At 31.8% G+C, this 19182-nt stretch overlaps 1 protein-coding gene across 1 annotated transcript in view; it reads left to right on the top strand.

The window, feature by feature from the left end:
* LOC113399889 (nitric oxide synthase) overlaps positions 1-19182 on the top strand; it is a 43743-nt gene continuing 24561 nt past the window's right edge. Inside the window, exon 1 of the mRNA XM_026639153.2 lies at positions 1-478. Coding sequence (XP_026494938.2) covers positions 146-478 — 333 coding nt within the window. The 5' untranslated portion in view covers positions 1-145. The remainder of the gene's footprint in view (positions 479-19182) is intronic.

Below are 19182 nucleotides of genomic sequence, written 5' to 3'. Positions count from 1 at the left end.
CTGGCAGACCGGTTGCCGAGACAACCGCGTTCAGTCCGCTTTTCGGTGTACACCCGATTACATATATATTATGTTGCAGTAAAGTTGTTCGTCAGTACGCACCGGTTAGTACAATTTTACAGTGCGTGTACGCGTTTTCAAATAAATGCCAAACATTTTCAAGTGTTGCGTGAAAGACGAAAGCTCAGAAAAGGCTTTTGTTAAAACGGATTTCGGTAAAATGGAAACAGATTTCGGTAAAATGGAGTCGAATTTTAATAAAATCGAAACGGATTTCGGTAAAATGGTATTTGCTGATCAGGTTAATGGTCACGGATCCTGTCCGTTCAATAGTGCTAAGATATTGACTGTGGAAAATGAGAAACAAGTGAAACCAAACCTTCGGTTGAAAGTGCCTCAACCAATAAGACTGAAGAATCATCTCGCCGGCGAAGAGAACTTCGATCTTCTTCATTCCCAAATTGAAGATGTTAGTTTTGTAAGTAACCATTATTTATTGTCTTAAATAATTATTTATACCAAAATAAAGACTAAAGTATCCAAATAAAATGTAGTTTAGAATGAGGTTTATAAAAAAAATAATGTGACTTACAAAAAAAAAATCGATGAATACTTTTATAATTATTTATTGAAAGAAAATCTGCATTTTGAGATAAAAAAATAACGTGAAAAATATTTATATACGAGTATGACGGTGCAAAAGTGCAATCGCTATCAAAAATATTTCGATAAAAGTATATTTAGAAATCATTGGAACTAAAATTGTTGTCTGTAAAATCAAGTTCATTTTTTAAACAAGAATAAGGTAGGGATATATTATTTATACTAATATTCCATTTAGGTATGAACCGGAACGAATATCTTTAATCCATAAAAATATAGTCGCAGGCGTATTTTGCAATGTTAGTCTTGATCAACGTGTTAAGTCACGTGGATAATTTTTAAATAGATCCTTGTTGACACAGCGTGATAAGCCACAAACTTCCTGAATTACCTTGCATTCTATGAATTTTTAACGAATCTATACTAGCGCGTGAGCGAGTTTTCTTATTTACAATTTATTAAATATATTTTTATACAAATTCGACATTGAAAAATGTACATTGCAGTATAAGCCTTTTATTATAAATAACAATTTTTCGTTGATATAAATCATATATCTATAGAAGTTTATTACGTTTGGAATTTAATACAATATACTAAACCAATAACTGAATTAAAATATATATATATTACCTACATATATATTATTAACATTACATTTAATTTAATAATTAAAAATAATTTTATAAAAGTCATATAAATAATACACAAATTAGATTTAAATTGCATAAAAAAAAACATTATACAACAGTTAAATCTTTACAGACTAACAATAAATAAAAAATATGTAAATATTTAATTTACATCAACGAAAAATTATTCATTCATATCATATAACATACGCAATAGCTATAGCATATAGCTAAACTTGTTTCCAATTAGACATTGTCTACGACCTCATCAACATGTTTGCTTTATTGGTACGTCGATTTGTTAGATGGGAAGTACTAAACAAAGTTTGTAGGAAACATACTTAAAATTCATACAACATTGAACACTTAAGTAAATTTGACGAGTAAACATTTCGAAATGTAGTAGTAGATTTGATTTTCTCAGTATTAAATACGCTCATCGTTTTATAAATATAATCAACACATGTCAAATTAAACAGATAATGCCAATTTGTACAAGTTTTTCACTTTTTCGTATTTTTGGGTCATTTTAAATCAGTTTTGGTGCTGACAAAAATTTGTACTTAATTTTTTTATATACGCATTAAAAATACAAATAAATATATATTAAATTAAATATACTTTGCAACATATTCGTAGTACAGTATGGCTTTCGAACAATATTAAGTATAAGTTTCATTCCCTTATATTATCCCGTTATAATGATAAAAATATTCATAAAAAATAAATCGATGTTCACGTAATTAGAAAACAAAATATAGATAGCATATAAAATTAAAAATAGAATATAGATAAGTAGCAATAATGAGATGAAAAAATGCATTCAATAGAAGACCTACAATAGCCAAGTATTTCTGACGCGTAAATTCTGTAACACCATTTTAATCTAGCTCAATATGATACCATATCATTACTTCATCGAATTGATACTTTTATATCGATATCCTATTGAACTACTTTCAGATGTGATGTCTAAAAAAGGTATTATAAGCTGCCTACATATTTAGTCGGGTTATATTAAAAAAAGGAATATATTTGGGGAATTAACTATATAGATATACATGTATAAATTAAAAATAGCTTGTACGAATTATGATCAGCAGATTCCCGTTGAACTAGCAACACTGGCAGCAATAATGATTATTCCTATAAGCCATCCTCACCAAACAACCTTTTGTGAATGAATTTTAATCGCCCATAAGTATTCAAGCAATAATTATATTTTTAACAAATGAATTAAGTTAGAAGTGACGTGTGCTCTCAGGGTAGCATGCGAAAGCGATCTCGTGACGGCCGCCGAAGAGACGGCGACGATACCGCTGGTTTTTTAAATTGGGTAACCCGGTGTTCTAGGGCGCGCTAGATGTCCTGGACACCAGCGAGTCTTACATTATAAACATAACCAATACACTGACTCTAATTAGATAACGTAAAGGCAAACGTTTGTTGATGAGAATATCTCTATAGTATCTATCTTTTAGTACTTATTCAAATTATACATTGCTCTTGTGAGTTCTCCTGGCATTAAAAATAGCACCATATGAAACCACTTAGACATTACATAACAGCTCTGCCTTTGTATCTCCGGTGTATTGTGTATGAACCCCCATTTAAAACTGACCGCTCTTTAATATGTTGTATTTAGTTGAAATGGAGTTCACCTTATATTGGTTACTTCGTATTTATAGTATAATATAGCATTTAATTTTAAGCTTTTAAGTATAAAAAAAACGTTTCAGCAATTTGTTTGATACTTGCACATATGGTTTGCATTCTAATGCAACCCAGACGTGCAAATCTAATTTTAAAAATATGTGTTATTGTAATATTTATTCTTGTGGGATTATGTTAGACTTTTTATTTTAAACATTATTATACAAATAAAAAATCTATTAATAAACGAGCACACGTCGATTTGGTGTTTACTAACTGAAAAAACTACTAAATAAATATACATAAAATTTATATTAGTGGCAGCACGTTTCATTGAAGGTTTTAGTACATAGTCGATGGAATTTTATATGTATATCACAAGTAAAAACATGTAATATGAAGAATATTAGTGAAGTAAAAAGTAATACGTAACAAATTCCCTCCAGTCGGACTATTTGCAGTTTATGTCAGATTCCAAGCAGGTTTTCATCCGATACGTGCAGTTTTCCTCACGATGTTTTCCTCAAACTCCGAGCACGATGACGAATAAAAAAAAAAACTATTGACATGAAAAGTTAACATAGTCACAAAACATCCAGTGGTCCCGCACTAGGCAAGCCTATCTTGCGGGTACCAACTACCGGTTACAATTTCGTATGTTTAAACAAGAGCTCGGAATATATACACAAATTAAGCACATGAAATTTTAGTTATGCCTACGCGAGCTTGAATCCATAATCTTGGCTAAGATTTGTGCATTCAAACTCCTGGACTATCCTTGGTCTTAAAATATTCGCTATCGAATACTGAACATAATATCATAAGAGCGTTTAGTCTGGTTTCCACTTGTTCTATTTTTAGATTAAAAGCCGGCACTAAATATCTTGATCGTTTTATTATGGAGCTTAAAGTACATTTTACGTGACCATTCTAAATCAATCACGGTATTATTATATGTGATTTTATTTGTGTATTAAAAGCAATTTTTATTGACATGTTTATCCTTCGATTAAGTAAAGAAAGTGCTAAGAATTTCATTTGGAGAGTGATGCCCTAATTACGTCACCTTTGAAATAGATAAATAATTAATATAAATAGTTTTATTAATGCATATTTGTTTTACTGCTATTTAGATAAATTCATAAGTAATATATTAAAAAAATAGAATTAAAAAAAGAACGCGTTCTTCAAAATAATGCGTTCATAATAATAATTGTACATAATCATAGAATATTTATTTTCCATACATTTTAGATTGATAAAGGCTCGTAGAGATAACAAATTTAAAATGAAGTCGAAGTGAGTTAAAAAAAATGTAGCATATATTTTGTTATATTGAACAAAGTTAAGTTTCTTGATACCTCCCTTCGGGATGTTTTTGAGAAAGTGAGGAAACTCATTGTTGCGTCACAATATATTTAGAATATTATGTATATTCACAGTAACATTTCTCACTTCGATAGAATAAGTAATAATAATTTTATGTACCGACGTAAGGATAAGCTAACAGAGCCAAGTTTCCGACTCCGCAAAGTCAATCCGTTTCTGTTATAAAATTCCGCAGATGTTTTGATATGATGATAAAAAAGCGTGGAATTAATACTCGTTGAATTCTAGGCAGGATATCATATTTAACTAACATAACTTGTTACGTAATTTTTAATGTTGGAAAAGAATAACTACTGAGAGGTACTTGTCGGTTCTTCTCGCTAGAATCTACATTCCGTTCCGGTGGTGGCTTCAATTAATATTGTTTTGTAAAATGACGGTTCGAAAGCCATTGTAATAGACTAATTGAATAAAGTGTATGTTGATTTTTTTTATTTTGATTTAACCTATAAAATCTATACCTAAATATTTTATGCATCATTTCGTTATATATATAACAAATATATAACCATATCATATCAATATAATATTTAATTAAAAAAACATATAGGTAAAATAAATTTGTTATACCATACAATTAGTTGAATTGAATGAATGGTAACGAATCGTTTTAATCAAAAAGCAATGCCAGGTGTGACGTCACACGATTGTTTAGAATCGGTCTTTGTCCCTTGTTCAATGGATCATATATTTTTTTAGATATGACTAAACTTTATTGAGAATCTATAAAAAGTTCATGTGTCCGGTTATTAATTACAACAAAAACTAGGTTATGTTATATTGTTACTGCGAGTAAAGTGATAACTATTTGAGTCGGCGTTAGTACATGGATTGTAACAAATATAGTGATCAATACATAAATTATATAAGATCATGGATCAAGATAAGTTGGCCGGTCAGAAATTAGTCACGATTTGAGAATTTTTAAAAAGGGAAATCACGATAACGTTCGGTTACGGAACACGCGGAAAATTTGATTCACATAATTTTTTTTTTTTTGTCTTTATTTACAAAACGAAAAAGTTTATTCTTAGACACTAGAGACAATATCGTAATCCTGTCGTTATAGAATAAAAGTAGTGTGGCATGGGGAGAGCTTAAACTAGAGATGCGAATTACATGTTCCATGTACTGTTACGATTACATATATAGTCATATATACCAATAATAGTTTTTACTCTGTGTGTTTTAAGTACAACGCTAATAATAGTTTTTACTCTGTGTCTCTACACTAATTTTTGAAAATCGGTACAGCTATGAGGAACGAATAATATTTCGTAGAGTACCAATATCTATGGACAGTGCCCACGTACCATCAGGTGATCCATTTATCCGCCTACGTATATGACATAAAAAAGGAAATTTTTATTTCGAAGGAAATAAACAGTTGTCGTTCTGGAAGGTGTGCTTAGGTTCTGTGTTACATAAAAGACAATTTGATATATTTAAATTGTTACAAACATTTCGCTAAATGCAAAAAATTTCGAGATAACCATACAACTAAAAACTCAGTTTATTTTTAGGAACAAAGTTTTTTTTACAACTCTGTTTAATTTTAATTGTTCGCTGATAGACGAATATGTAGTTTGATGTTCTTTCAGAAAGTATTTATCTACAGTTAACAGCTGGTTCATTCTTGGATCGGATCGGAATTGCGATTCAAGGGAGAAATGCTGCTGGCAATCTTGCAACCGTTCAAAGCGGTCATTATTTGACGGTGACTATTTAAACTTTTTATTTGTTGATAATTAAGGTCTTAACGTAAATAATCCTTAACATTGAAAAGTACGGATTAAATCTGTCAATGATTTCTTTTTCTTTACATAAAAGCCTTTATCGATTTTGGTAAAGTCATTTAGAGTTGCATATTATGTCAATAATATACGAGCCCACACACTCTCAGATATAAATTTATATAGATTCTTACTTAAAATTACATATACAAGTCATTTTAAGTAAGAATCGAATACGAATATGTCTAAACGTAAATATTTATCAAAATTTCCATTCAATAGGCTTTCATTAGTAAATATTGAGAACGGAACTGAGGTAATTTTGTATATGGACGTAGCAAGGCACTGCTTGCTTATAATATTTAGAGAAATTCACAAAACTACGTGACTCTTATTCTAAACTACTAGCGATTTTGTATATAACATTTTGTAAGAGTCCCTTTAGCTTCTTATACATTATATAATACACGTTTAAATAAAACATTTATTATTTAAAAATAAAATTTAAAAATTTAAGCTGCCCGAAATTAACCAAATCTTGGAATACTCATTCACATGTTTAACTTGAATTTATAATATTAATTTCTTGTTCGACAGTTAAGGAAAAGTTCGTGATGAACTTGAATGCATCCTATATGATATTTATTGGCTGTTATTATATATATATTAATATGCAAGCGATCGAATACAATCATATAAATTTAATTTTTTGCCTAAATTTTATTATTCTGCAAGTACATATATATTTTGCATACTTAATTTGCGGCTTAAAATTGCGTAATAAAACATAAAGAATGGGTAGTGGTATTTAGATTAAAATGTATTTATAATTAAGAGAAAAATGTACGTATGATTTCGTACGCCACGCACAACCACTCTGTGGAACCAGGTTTCGCCGACGGTTTTTCCGAACCGATACGACTTGGGAACCTTCAAGAAAAGAGCGTACTCTTTCCTGAAAGGCCGGCAACGCACCTGCAAGCCCCCCGGTGTTGCAGATGTCCATGGGCGGTGGTAGTCACTTTCCATCAGGTGAGCCTCCTGCTCGTTTGCCACATATGACATAAAGAAAAAAAAAACGTACGTTTGTAGTATATGTAGTCAATTTTATCTTCTGATTATGAGTGCGTTTTAAAACAATTAGCGTGCCATCACTCACTCGTTCGTGTTAATCAACATAAGTGCAGTAGTGTTCATTGGTTACATTTTTTTATTAATGAACTTGTTTGTATTGTCTGTAATTAATTCTCATGAAATCGTTTTCTTTTTTTTAATCTATTGAAGTTTTATTTTAATGAGATAAATAATGAAAATTTTCTATTCAAAAACTTTATATAGTGTACGGTATAGAGAGTAGTTTTATTTGTTTTTTTATACATAAATATTACTGTAATATTTTCCATATTTCTTTGCGTATTCTTTGTTCGTATTCGTTTTGTGCTCGGCGGTGAAAGGAAACATCGAGGGGAAACCATGCCGCTTTCCTCACGATATCGTCGTGTCTATTTTATGATACAAGTATGTACTGGGAAATGGTCACCAGATGGTAAGCTCTCTTCACACAGAGAAATTAGCGCTGTGAGAAATATTAGCAATTACTTACATCACCGTCACGCTAATAATTTTAGGAACTAAGATACTATATCACTTTTACCTGTAGTTACACTGGCTCACTCACCCTTCAAACCGTAACAGCACTACTTAGTGTTGTTGCTTGGCGGTAAAATATCCGATGATGGACTTGCACCAAGCCCTACCACCAAGTCTGGTGTATGACTGATGAAACCAATCCCATCTTACTTACTTATCTTACCATCTAATTAATATACATATATATATTAAAACTAGTCGTCGCCCGCGGCTTCGCTTCGCTCGTGTTTTGCATAAAAAAGTACACTTATTACACTGTATTTAATATGCCACGCATCGCCCTCTTCACACGCATGAGAAGATTAAACCTGCAATGGCTTATTTATATATTAAACTAATTATGGCCCGCGGCTTTGTGTTTTAGGGTCAGGGTTGATCAAGTATTAGGCATAGAAAAAGCCGACGTCCTTTATTGAGGGTCAGGATTGCTTCATATCAAATGTCATCAAATTCAGTTTAGTAGTTCGGCCGTGAAAGAGCAACAAATACGTAGACAGAGTTACAATCGCATTTATGATATTAGTATAAATAACATTACACGCGTTAAAAAAATACATTATTTATACTTGCATAACCACAGTGTACCAACAATATTACAAACAGCCGTGAACAATGCAAACAAAAATGTATTTGTTTATACATTAGACGTTGAAAAGAATCATTTCAAATGAATTTGCTTTTACGATTATGATCTACACGGACAGAGCGAATAATATGTTTCTTGTTACGTTCACTACATTAGTGCTAAAATTACTTTCTTTGAATTTCATTTCATAATGCGTTCGTGTGTCATAAGATTCGTTTACGTTCAATTTAATTTTAGCTTAATACTCATTTATTCAAATAAATAAAAAAGACGTACCTAATTTTTCTTGCGTGTTTAATTGAGTTATTTATCTTAAATCATTGTCTGTAGTTTATTCCAATTCAAGACGGAGTCCCTATTCTCCTTCTTCGATTGAACTCGTTGTCCTGCGGCTTCAGTCGCGCCTTAGGGATTGCCTGTCAGGTGTTAGGCAATACGATTAGCCTGATTTCCTTCCTTGGAGTTCAAGTTAGCTTCATATTCCAACAAATTCATCAGTGGTTTGGGCGTTAAAGAGCAACAGACAGAGAAACAGAGTTACTTCCGCATTTATAATAATAGTATAAATAAACGACTTACTGATAGCTCTGCTATATTACCCACTACAAACAGTTCTTGATATATCTTTATTTTTAAAACATCTCTTCTTCATTAAGTTTATCTACTTAAATTTACTTCCAAAATTCCGAAAACCACTTCGACAATATTCAAAACGCCATCCTTTGCGATTCGATGATGGATATTAAAGATTATATAAGACCAACGATATTGCATCAATTCAATGTCAAAGTTGTTTATTTGTGTCTAATCCTACTATGGACAATTTTCTATATTACATAACAAAACGCGGCGTTCGTCAAAGTTCCATTGCTTGTTTACAATTGAACATTTTGTATTTTTAATAACCTGTATAAAGTTTATATTTGTATATAGTATACATTCATATAAAACTTTTAAATTATGTAATTTTTTTTACTGATAATAAGTAAATAAATTGCGGTCAGTTAACGGTCCACTTCTGGACAAAGGCCTCACTTGAGAATGTTTGGATCTTATTCAACGTCGCTGTTTTATTACGGACTAGATAAACCAGCGGCTTTATCCGCGCGAAATTTTTAAAACACAAACTTCCAACCCCTTTTTACCCCCTTAGGTTTGATATGATATGAAAAAACGAGTGACGTACTCTAAACGCTTAATTTTTGTATGTTAGTCGCTTTTTAACATATTCAAGAATATTATTTTGAATTTGTTTAATTTTGAACTGGCTCTTGCTTACTTCAACAATAGCAATTGAAATTGGTTTTATTATTAAATATAGAAGCATTACACTTACTTATCGAGATACCTTTGTCTGAAAATAACTGTCGAAAGGATTTTCCTTTTTTTTTTTCAACGTTATTGTTATTTATTTTATTTACAATGAAATTATTAATAATTCTATTTGAGACGGCTGGAGGCGACCATTTTATTCAAAGGTGTATTATCATCGAAGAAGTTATTCATTTTATTATAATACTTTAACTCACAGACGTTTAACCATTCGTATTGTATGCGTATACTATTGGATGAAAATTTATATTAATAGGGGAAAAACTTTTTTATTTTATTTGAATATTGTTAACTTACGGTATAGTATATTTATGCAAACGTTAAAATTCGCTTTAATAATTAGTATTTTTATAAACATTGTTGTCGTAATGGTACATAAGGCGGAACACTTGGATATTGTCTCAGACATTATTAATGTGTTTGACAGCCGACATTACCTAGTGGTTAGCACATGTGAATCTTAACCGTTGATTGCGGGTAAGTCCAAGCAAGATTTCTCTTGTGTTTGATTTGTGTTTATAATTACTTTCGTGCCTGGCGGTGTTGGAAAACAACATGAGGAAACCTGCATATGTTTGATGTGTATCTACCACATACCACATATCCCAATCCGCATTTGAATACTGTAGTGGAATTTACTCCAAACTTTCACCGAAATGGATCCTTTCCATTTAGTTATTTTCCGATGGGCTTTAGCCCAGCATTGGGCCATTGACTATTGCTTACTTTATTTTTGTACATACGAAAATAAATATCACTTGAAATAATCATACAAATGCATGAATTCATATCAACCATGGTTCAATTAAGTTTCAATTTTGTCTCTTTAACATACAATTACTAGTGCTTCGTTGGTCATGTGGCTAGATATATAGTCGCAGATCCCGAGGTCCTCGGCTTAAACCCAGGTCGAGCCGATAAAAAGTGAATGGGTTATTAATCGAAAAACAATTTTGACGGCTTCTAAATTCAAATATGAGCAATTTTAAGTGTCAAGGTCAAATTGTTATTGTTTTATCCAGTTATTCGACTCGTTTTTGTTGTGAACGATATTTTTGATTGCACGTTATTTGAAATCATTCATATATCAAATACCATAAGTAAGTTATACATTTATCGGAATAAAGATTAATTTAAGATATCCATTTGTAAATAGCCTATAATGTTACCCATTTGTACCTCTTTTGTAGGCCCTTTCTAGACTTACCATTTTGTAGTACATTTTGATGTATCCCCTAAGGTATATCTAGCATTAGCCATTTAAGCGTGCGATTTTTTTTGTATACAACACTGTTGTAGTTCAGCCATTTTGTACAAAATGTTTATAAATTATGATTTTTTATAAAATAGGTAAGCGGACGGATAAATGGACCACATGATTGTGCCAACCAACCTTTGAAACTAAGACGTTATGTCCCTTGAGCCGATATTTACACTGGCACACTCTCACCCTTATAACTTGAACTCAACAATACAATACTGCCGTTTGGTGGTAGAATATCTGAGGAGAATGTCCATGTAATCTCTGAACGGTACGAATCGGTACGTTCTTTTTTGTTTAATCAACAAATATTAGTTTTTATAATAATAGTTATATGTAACATTAGTTAATTTAGTTTCACAGCTCTCTAGTCTAGTCTTGTCTTTTTGAAGAACAGAATCAAAATTGACACGATACCCAATTACTAAGATTAGCATTAACATTCATAAAGACAGACACGACGAGAACTTTTTATCTACAAATATATAAATGTTTCGCAATCCACGCGGCAACTAACCGTTGCTTTAAATTAATGCTAATGTGTGGTCAATACGAACATCACTTCCCAATCAACAAGAGTAAACAGTTGAGCTTGTCTCATAAATATTAATAGATTTTGATGAGCTGATTATGAACAGGGTTTTATAATTGGGACATATCGCTCGTTATGACTGCTAAATATTCACAGATGAAACGAAACTCATTGCTGCAATAATAAAGTTCGAAATAGAATGGCAAACTGCATACATTCTACCTTTGATAATAAGGGTGGCAACACATTAGTCGATTACACGTCTAACCAACCAGCATATTGTAATGCTACAAAGGGTTTCATTTGCGCACTATAATTTCAACACTTAACAGATTGACCAAAGTTATCGACACAGTCGAAAAGATTAGAAAGCTGAAGTTGCAGTATACTGGTCACATATGTCGCAGAACCGACAACTCTTGAAGATGACAAGTCAGCCAGCCAGCCACTCGTCAGATTTTCTACCGCCAAACGGCATTAGTCGATGTTGTTGTGTTGAAGGGTGAGTGAGCTAAGGCTTAACATCTGAGTTCCCAAGATTGATTGCGAATTGGCGATGTTATAAATGGTTAAAAGTTCTTACAGCATCATTGTCTTATGGGCAGTTATGACCACTTACCATCGGGTGCCCCATTTTTTCGTTCGCCTACCTATACCATAAAGGAAGCCTGAGAGTAAATATATACGCAAAGTGATACTAACATTATAAATGCGAAAGTAACTCTGTCTGTCTATCTGTCTATAAAGCTTTCACGGCCATACTACTGAACTGAATTTGATTTAATTTGGTATGAAACTTAAACCCCAAGGAAAAACAACCAACCCTCATAACAAGAGAAGCTGCAGGCGAGAACTAGTAGCCTATAAAACTTTTTCAATAATGATCTATCTATTGCTAAAATATTTCTTCTTTAAGTACAAACAGACATTTTTAATAATATTAGTAGCGCTAAGATTTTTATTGTAGTTGATAAACATTTTCTATAAAAAATATTATATTTTTATATGAATACAATCAACTTTTGCTAAGTTGTTTTTATGGCTGCTATATTACTGGCGTAAATAATTACTGTCATATTGAACGATCGTATAATGCTGGTTCGAGTTACTGCATAAAATTGTTTTCTAACGTAAGCGTTGCGTATTTGTATGAGTGAACTTTATGTGATATGGCAAAATGTTTAACGAGTCTGAAACTGAAACTTGAAACATATTGGAGAATAAAAATTGAAAACAAAGTATAGTTTTATGAAAAATTGTATGTATGAGGAAATGTAATATATTATTTATACTGTTTAGCTCATACAAAACTAATTACATACATTTAAGTTTCAATCCACTCAATTCGATTCTAACCCACCAGTAATATAGAATATCTCTCGATTTAAAAAATATATTTCTATAATTTTTTTTCAATCAAACATTATAAACATATATAAAATATGATTATAATATAAAAAGTATATGAATTGTTTATTGTTTTAAGTACATCTATAAATTTATTATCGTAGAACGGACCCATCCCTCGGGTTCGTAAAAATAGTTCGTATCGTAAAGTTAGTTGGTCATACCTGCATATCAGTGAGGTCGAACGGATTAAATGTTTCTGTTTACTTCTATGTTAAAATATTGAGAGAATGTAGGTACACAATATTATTTCTAAACACTACGATGCGGGAACTGTGCACTATAATATTGTAACAAAAAAAGCGGAAAGCCGATGGTAGATATTAGTTATTTAGTCATGTATTGTACCGCCAAGCAGCAAAACTTACTATATGTGTGTGCGACTTTGGACGGTTGGACTGTTGGCCACCTGGTGTTGTGGTCACCACTGTCCATCGATGTCGGTACTGGCTCTGGCTGGCTGGCTTTCTCGCCGTTCAAAACGGAACACAACAATACTAAGTATTACGGTATAATAATTATGATTAGTATCCACTAATCATATTGCAGATGGGCTTGCACAAAGTCCTACCACCAAGTAAAATATAAAGAAATAGTACGTCAACTGATTTTATAGAAAAAATATTGAAAAATTGTTTTATCATCGTCTCAAAGTCATAAATCATCCCCATCATCATAATTAGACGGATTTAATCATCATTAATATAATGAACCCTCAATGTATTCTAGCTATTTATCAGATATGGCAATAACACTGAATTAAAAAAGACAATTTCAGACCGTAGATTATATCAGTCAGAATTTATTCTCATTGGATATAAAATTAAACTGTCATTTTATAAAAAATGTTGTGCGTAACTAATTCATTTAAAGTAGCGGTATTTTACAAATGATCTCATAGATATTTTTAACCGCGTGAAAAACGGTTGAAGACAGAATGATTAAGAATTTTGGTTGTTTAGGTGAATTCATTGGCAACACAGGTTGGATTAATGAAGCTTGTTAACTTATTGTTATATGGAGGTTGAATTTTTACAAAAAGATTGACTATATAATACAATGAAAATGTGATGTCGTCCGGCTGATTTCGATCACGGGAAGCTAATCTCTCTGGACAAATTATAGTGCACAACATTTCTGCGAAAAAAAAACAGGTGCACTCCGAACACAATCCGATAGGACGGCAAATTCGGCCCGTAAAGAATTCAGGCGCAGGACAAAACGGTTTCACATACATTCCGAGGCACGGGAATATGCTCACTTTCAACTTTCAGACATTGGGTGTGAACTGAGAATTTTTCGACTGAAAGACCCAATATCTTTTTATGGGCACGACCTGGGTTTTGAAATCCAGAACCTCGGGATCTGACGCCTTATATGAAGCCACTGGAAGAAAGACGGCAGTGGCAGCAATGAAAATGTATGTCGTAATTATACTAATAGATTTATCAATATTTGTTAACGTTGATATGAGTAAGAACATACAGAAGATACAGAAATCTAGATGTAAAAATATCTACATTTATATATTATTCATTGATATATCGAAACAAAATTTAACAAAAATACAGCTAATCATGCCTACAGGCTCTGACCAGTCAGGGTTTACTTGCCTAGGGGTTACATCGCTCTGCTTCATGCGCACAAGAAATACTATTTTACAATTGAATGTAATCAAATATATATTTTTAAATCTACATTCAATTTAACAAAATATCTGAATTTATTTTTGAATATTTCTCTTAAAATGAAAACACACACACAGAAACGTACAGACTAATTGACTGGTATCGCAACATACAAATCCAGTTGCTGATAAGATATTTTTTTTATGGTATCGGTAGGCGGACGAGCAAATGGGCCACCTGATGCTAAGTGGTCACCACCGCCCATAGACAATGGCGTTGTAAGAAATATCAACCATTCCTTATATCACCAATGCGCTACCAACCTTGGGGACCAAGATGTTACGTCCCTTGTGCCTGTAGTTACACTGGCTCACTCACCCTTCAAACAGGAACACAACAATACTGAGAACTGCTGTTTGGCGGTAGAATATCTAATGAATGGGTGGTACCTACCCAGACGGGCTTGCACAAAGCCCTACAACCAAGAGAAATAAATTTGAATGGTGTGGTCAATTAGGACGTAATTGACCACACCCTTCAAATTTGTTTCTTGCGACTGTATCTCATGTACTATGCTATGTCCTGTATACTCATTTGTTTAATTATATTTTTCTCTTAATTGGCTCATTTGGAACAGGCCTTAAAATTTCCAATGCAGTTTAACTCTACCTTTATATTTTTGTTATAATCGATTCCAATGTATTCTTAAGGGTCTAAAACAAATAAATAAATATTTTATATAAGTTGGTACTAAAGGTATCTGTTGTTGCTTGTTGGCTTACTTTCATCTTGATAGTGCCTACGCTTCGTAATGTCTAACTATAATAATGTAAGTAATATACCGGTTCTTTTGTATAATAACCTGTCAAGCGGATCTCGTTGAGATAATATTGAATATATCTCGATAAGAAACCACGAATCGTATTTTGTATGTCACTAAGAATCAGATTTCAATTTTGCGATAAAGAAAGTATAACAAAAGACACTGTCCGAGATAGATTTTATAGAAAACTCGTTTGAATAGTGTCTCGTGATCGTTTTAAAAAGTTATGCAATTTCTTAAAATACGTTCCGAATATAATAACATTTGCATTTGTCGGTTAAGTTTTGTTAATTTATTTTATTGCTATGTAAGTACTTTTTTATCATACGTTCTTCACTTGACAACTGTAATTTGGTATAATATGTTTGTTTTGTAAATTATACATATATTTCAAGAACCAAAGTGATCCTTGATTATATAATTAACAGTAATAACAGACTTTTATAAATTAATAAAAGTTATAGATGAGTCATCGTTCCAAGAATCTTATATAATTAAATTATTGTTAGGTACAAGTTATGGGCACGTCATAAATCTTCAAGATTAGATTCATTTATTTTAAGTAAAATTTGAAAAACAACCTTATGTAATAATATTATTATTGCATTTTTACTTCCAATTAATTAGAAAACATAATCAGGTACACCTTACTAGACATTAATAACAGAATTCGATTTTTTATTTAAAATAAAAATAATTCAAGTTCTAATACAGAACAAATATTTTTATTCGTAACTTTCAACAGATTAAGATAAATTTCGGACAATTATTTGTCTATCTAGTTTCCATATTTGTTAAAAAACATAGACAATATTAAATATTTATTTAAAGATTAAACTTTAAGTTGACAAAAGCGTGTGATCGTAAATAATTCATTGCCAAACCCTAATATGTACTTAAATAACTATACATAGATCAAGATAACAATACGATGTAATCTCTTTATGTTGTGAATGATAACTTTAATTTCGAAACTTAATATAATTTAAAATACACCAGACATAATAATCAGCCTGTAAATTTCCCACTGCTGGGCTAAAGCCTCCTCTCCCGTTGAGGAGAAGGTATGGAGCATATTCCACCACGCTGCTCCAATGCCGGTTGGTGGAATACACATGTGGCAGAATTTCGTTGAAATTAGACACATGCAGGTTTCCTCACGATGTTTTCCTTCACCGCCGAGCACGAGATGAATTATAAACAAATTAAGCACATGTAAATTCAGTGGTGCCTGCCTGGGTTTGAACCCGAAATCATCGGTTAAGATGCACGCGTTCTAACCACTGGGCCATCTCGGATATACACCAGAAAAGTTACCAAAAACGAAAACAATATTATTAGCGTGCCGTTTATGTTCGTGGCTGTTGAGAAAGAATTACATTACTTACGATCGTGAGAACTTGTATTTAGGTAATCATGCTAATGACCAATATCAAGTAGTTAAATATCATTTAAATTAGTTTATGAATATTTTATTAACTGAGAAATCATCAGAAGTCAGATGTGTTAAGATTGATCATTTCATGTGAGATTAGAAAATAAAAATTAACTTTCATCTGACATATACTTAGTTAGTATAGTATATACTTAGTTACTTTTCAGTTTTTAGTCCATTGTTGACATTATCTGTTAATTCGCTTGCGTTAATTTTATTAACCTTACCTTAGTCACATTTTTTAAAAGAACAACCGAACGTTTCTCGGTAAATCCGTCAAAGAAATTGCGCAACGGTGAGCAACTTCCCAAAAGACCCCTCAAGTCGTGAGAACGATACCGCGTACAAAAGTGCTAATTAAATAACAAAGACTCGTCTGTAGACAAGATATTGTATTAAAATAATGAAAGAGTTTCGCAAACTCCTAGTTAGTGCTATATTATTAATTTATTGCACACCGCTTGAAGTAAATCACGAGGTCGTATAAATTGACCCAGTCGCTAAATTACTTTACTTGTCCGTTTGAATTTCAGTTTACATTAAATCTGTTTCATTTAGTTAAGTTTGACCGTACATTATTTTTACATAAGGGCTTTTTGGATTCATCATTTCTATATTTTCTTTTAGTGTATTTACTTGGGTTATGAGACAAAGATAAAATTTATTAAGGAACCTTATAATTATGTTGAAAATACATTTGTAATGATAATACTGTGACAGTAATAACTGTGTTGTAATTGTCAACATACTACTTTTTGAATCACATTTGTCAGTAAAATACGCGCGTTTACTGACACATAACAGAAAATCAAAACTTCTATGAATTTGACGCGTATGAAGTCGGAACGAGTTAGTATACCATTTTTACAAAGCAAGACGCTAAATTTTATAGCGACGAAGACTTAAACATGCTGGCTCACTAAATGGAATAAGCATGCCACGAACCCACCCACGTTTAATCACCATGATAGTCTCCTCGATTATTGTGACTTAAAAATTCGTGTCGAGTGGGTCAATGGGCAATATATATTTTTTTTGCATTAGCAGCCTGTAAATTTCTCACTGCTGGGTTAAGGCATCCTCTCCCTTTGAGGAGATGGTTTGGAGCATATTCCACCGCGCTGCTCCAATGCGGGTTGATGGAATACACATGTGGCAGAATTTCGTTGAAATTATACACATGCAGGTTTCCTCACGATGTTTTCCTTCACCGCCGAGGACGAGATGAATTATAAACACAAATTAAGCACATGAAAATTCAGTGGTGCCTGCCTGGGTTTGTACCTGAAATCATCGGTTAAGATGCACGCGTTCTAACCATTGGACCATCTCGGCTCTTGGGCTCAATAGGCTATAATTTTATTATATTAATTTTGATTGAATTTGCTTGTAATTAGCGATTAATGCTCTGATATCAGGAATGTGTTCGGTAATAAACATCACGCATGAACACACACACATTTACTGTCAGTTTTATTAAAATATATTTATAGCAATGTAATAATTTTAAACTTTTTTTGATTATTTTTTAATTATACTTGTTTATTTAGGAAACAAATGAAAACCAATTTTTAATTCTCTAAAGGTTCCTTTTTGACCAAAAAATTATGATGAAACAATTTTTTTTATTTTCAATAGGAGAACCAACAGTTGATACAATATCACATCAAAATAAAAAAAATCATTTCAAAATTATCTTGGCAAATGTTCTACTTTATCTATAGGTAGTCTCACCGTGTACATGTATAAATTAAACATAATCAATGATTGGAAACAAGAATTATAATACATCTTTTTTAACTATTATATAATAAATAATAAAACCAATAAGATATACTAGAAATGAACGCAAATAAAATTCTTTATTTTTCGATTGAACTGAGGGCGGCTATCGTGACATAATTTAGACAAATCTTTTACTTGATTAATGGTGATGATATCATATCAAATCAGATTATATTATTAATTTTAGTTCATTTACAGTCACTGAAAGGTTTCTTCGTTTCTCTTGAATAATATGAAATAACATGAACAATGCCAGAGTTCCCACTATAACTTGAGCTGGCACCTGATGTGCTAGTCTAGATAATATGTTTAGGCTTTGCCAAATATTGTATCCATTTGTCTCTGTTCTGAGCCTAATAAGTGGCCAAACTCATTATGACAATGCGTATCATTGCATCCAATATATAATAACTAATACGCCTTCCATCAACTACAACGGTAATATTTTGTTTATATATAGATAGGAGTTTGTAGGTTACAAACAAAAAAATGACGTCTTTTTTATGATATAAGTATATATTTTACCTCTTTATAATATTACTATAGATAAGTTCTAATAAGGTGAACGTGCTAAATATGATGTTATGGTAAGTGTTACTTTTGTCATTGTGTCATTTGTATAATTAATGGTCGAATAGGACGGTGAAAAATATATATAATAGCTTGACCAGAACATATGCTCGTTGATTATCTAAACGCTAAACAAAAGTAGAAGCGATATTACAACTATATA

Source organism: Vanessa tameamea, chromosome 8, assembly GCF_037043105.1.
Source record: "Vanessa tameamea isolate UH-Manoa-2023 chromosome 8, ilVanTame1 primary haplotype, whole genome shotgun sequence".
Classification (NCBI taxonomy): Eukaryota; Metazoa; Arthropoda; class Insecta; order Lepidoptera; family Nymphalidae; genus Vanessa; species Vanessa tameamea.
This window is presented reverse-complemented; position numbering and strand designations above follow the sequence as displayed.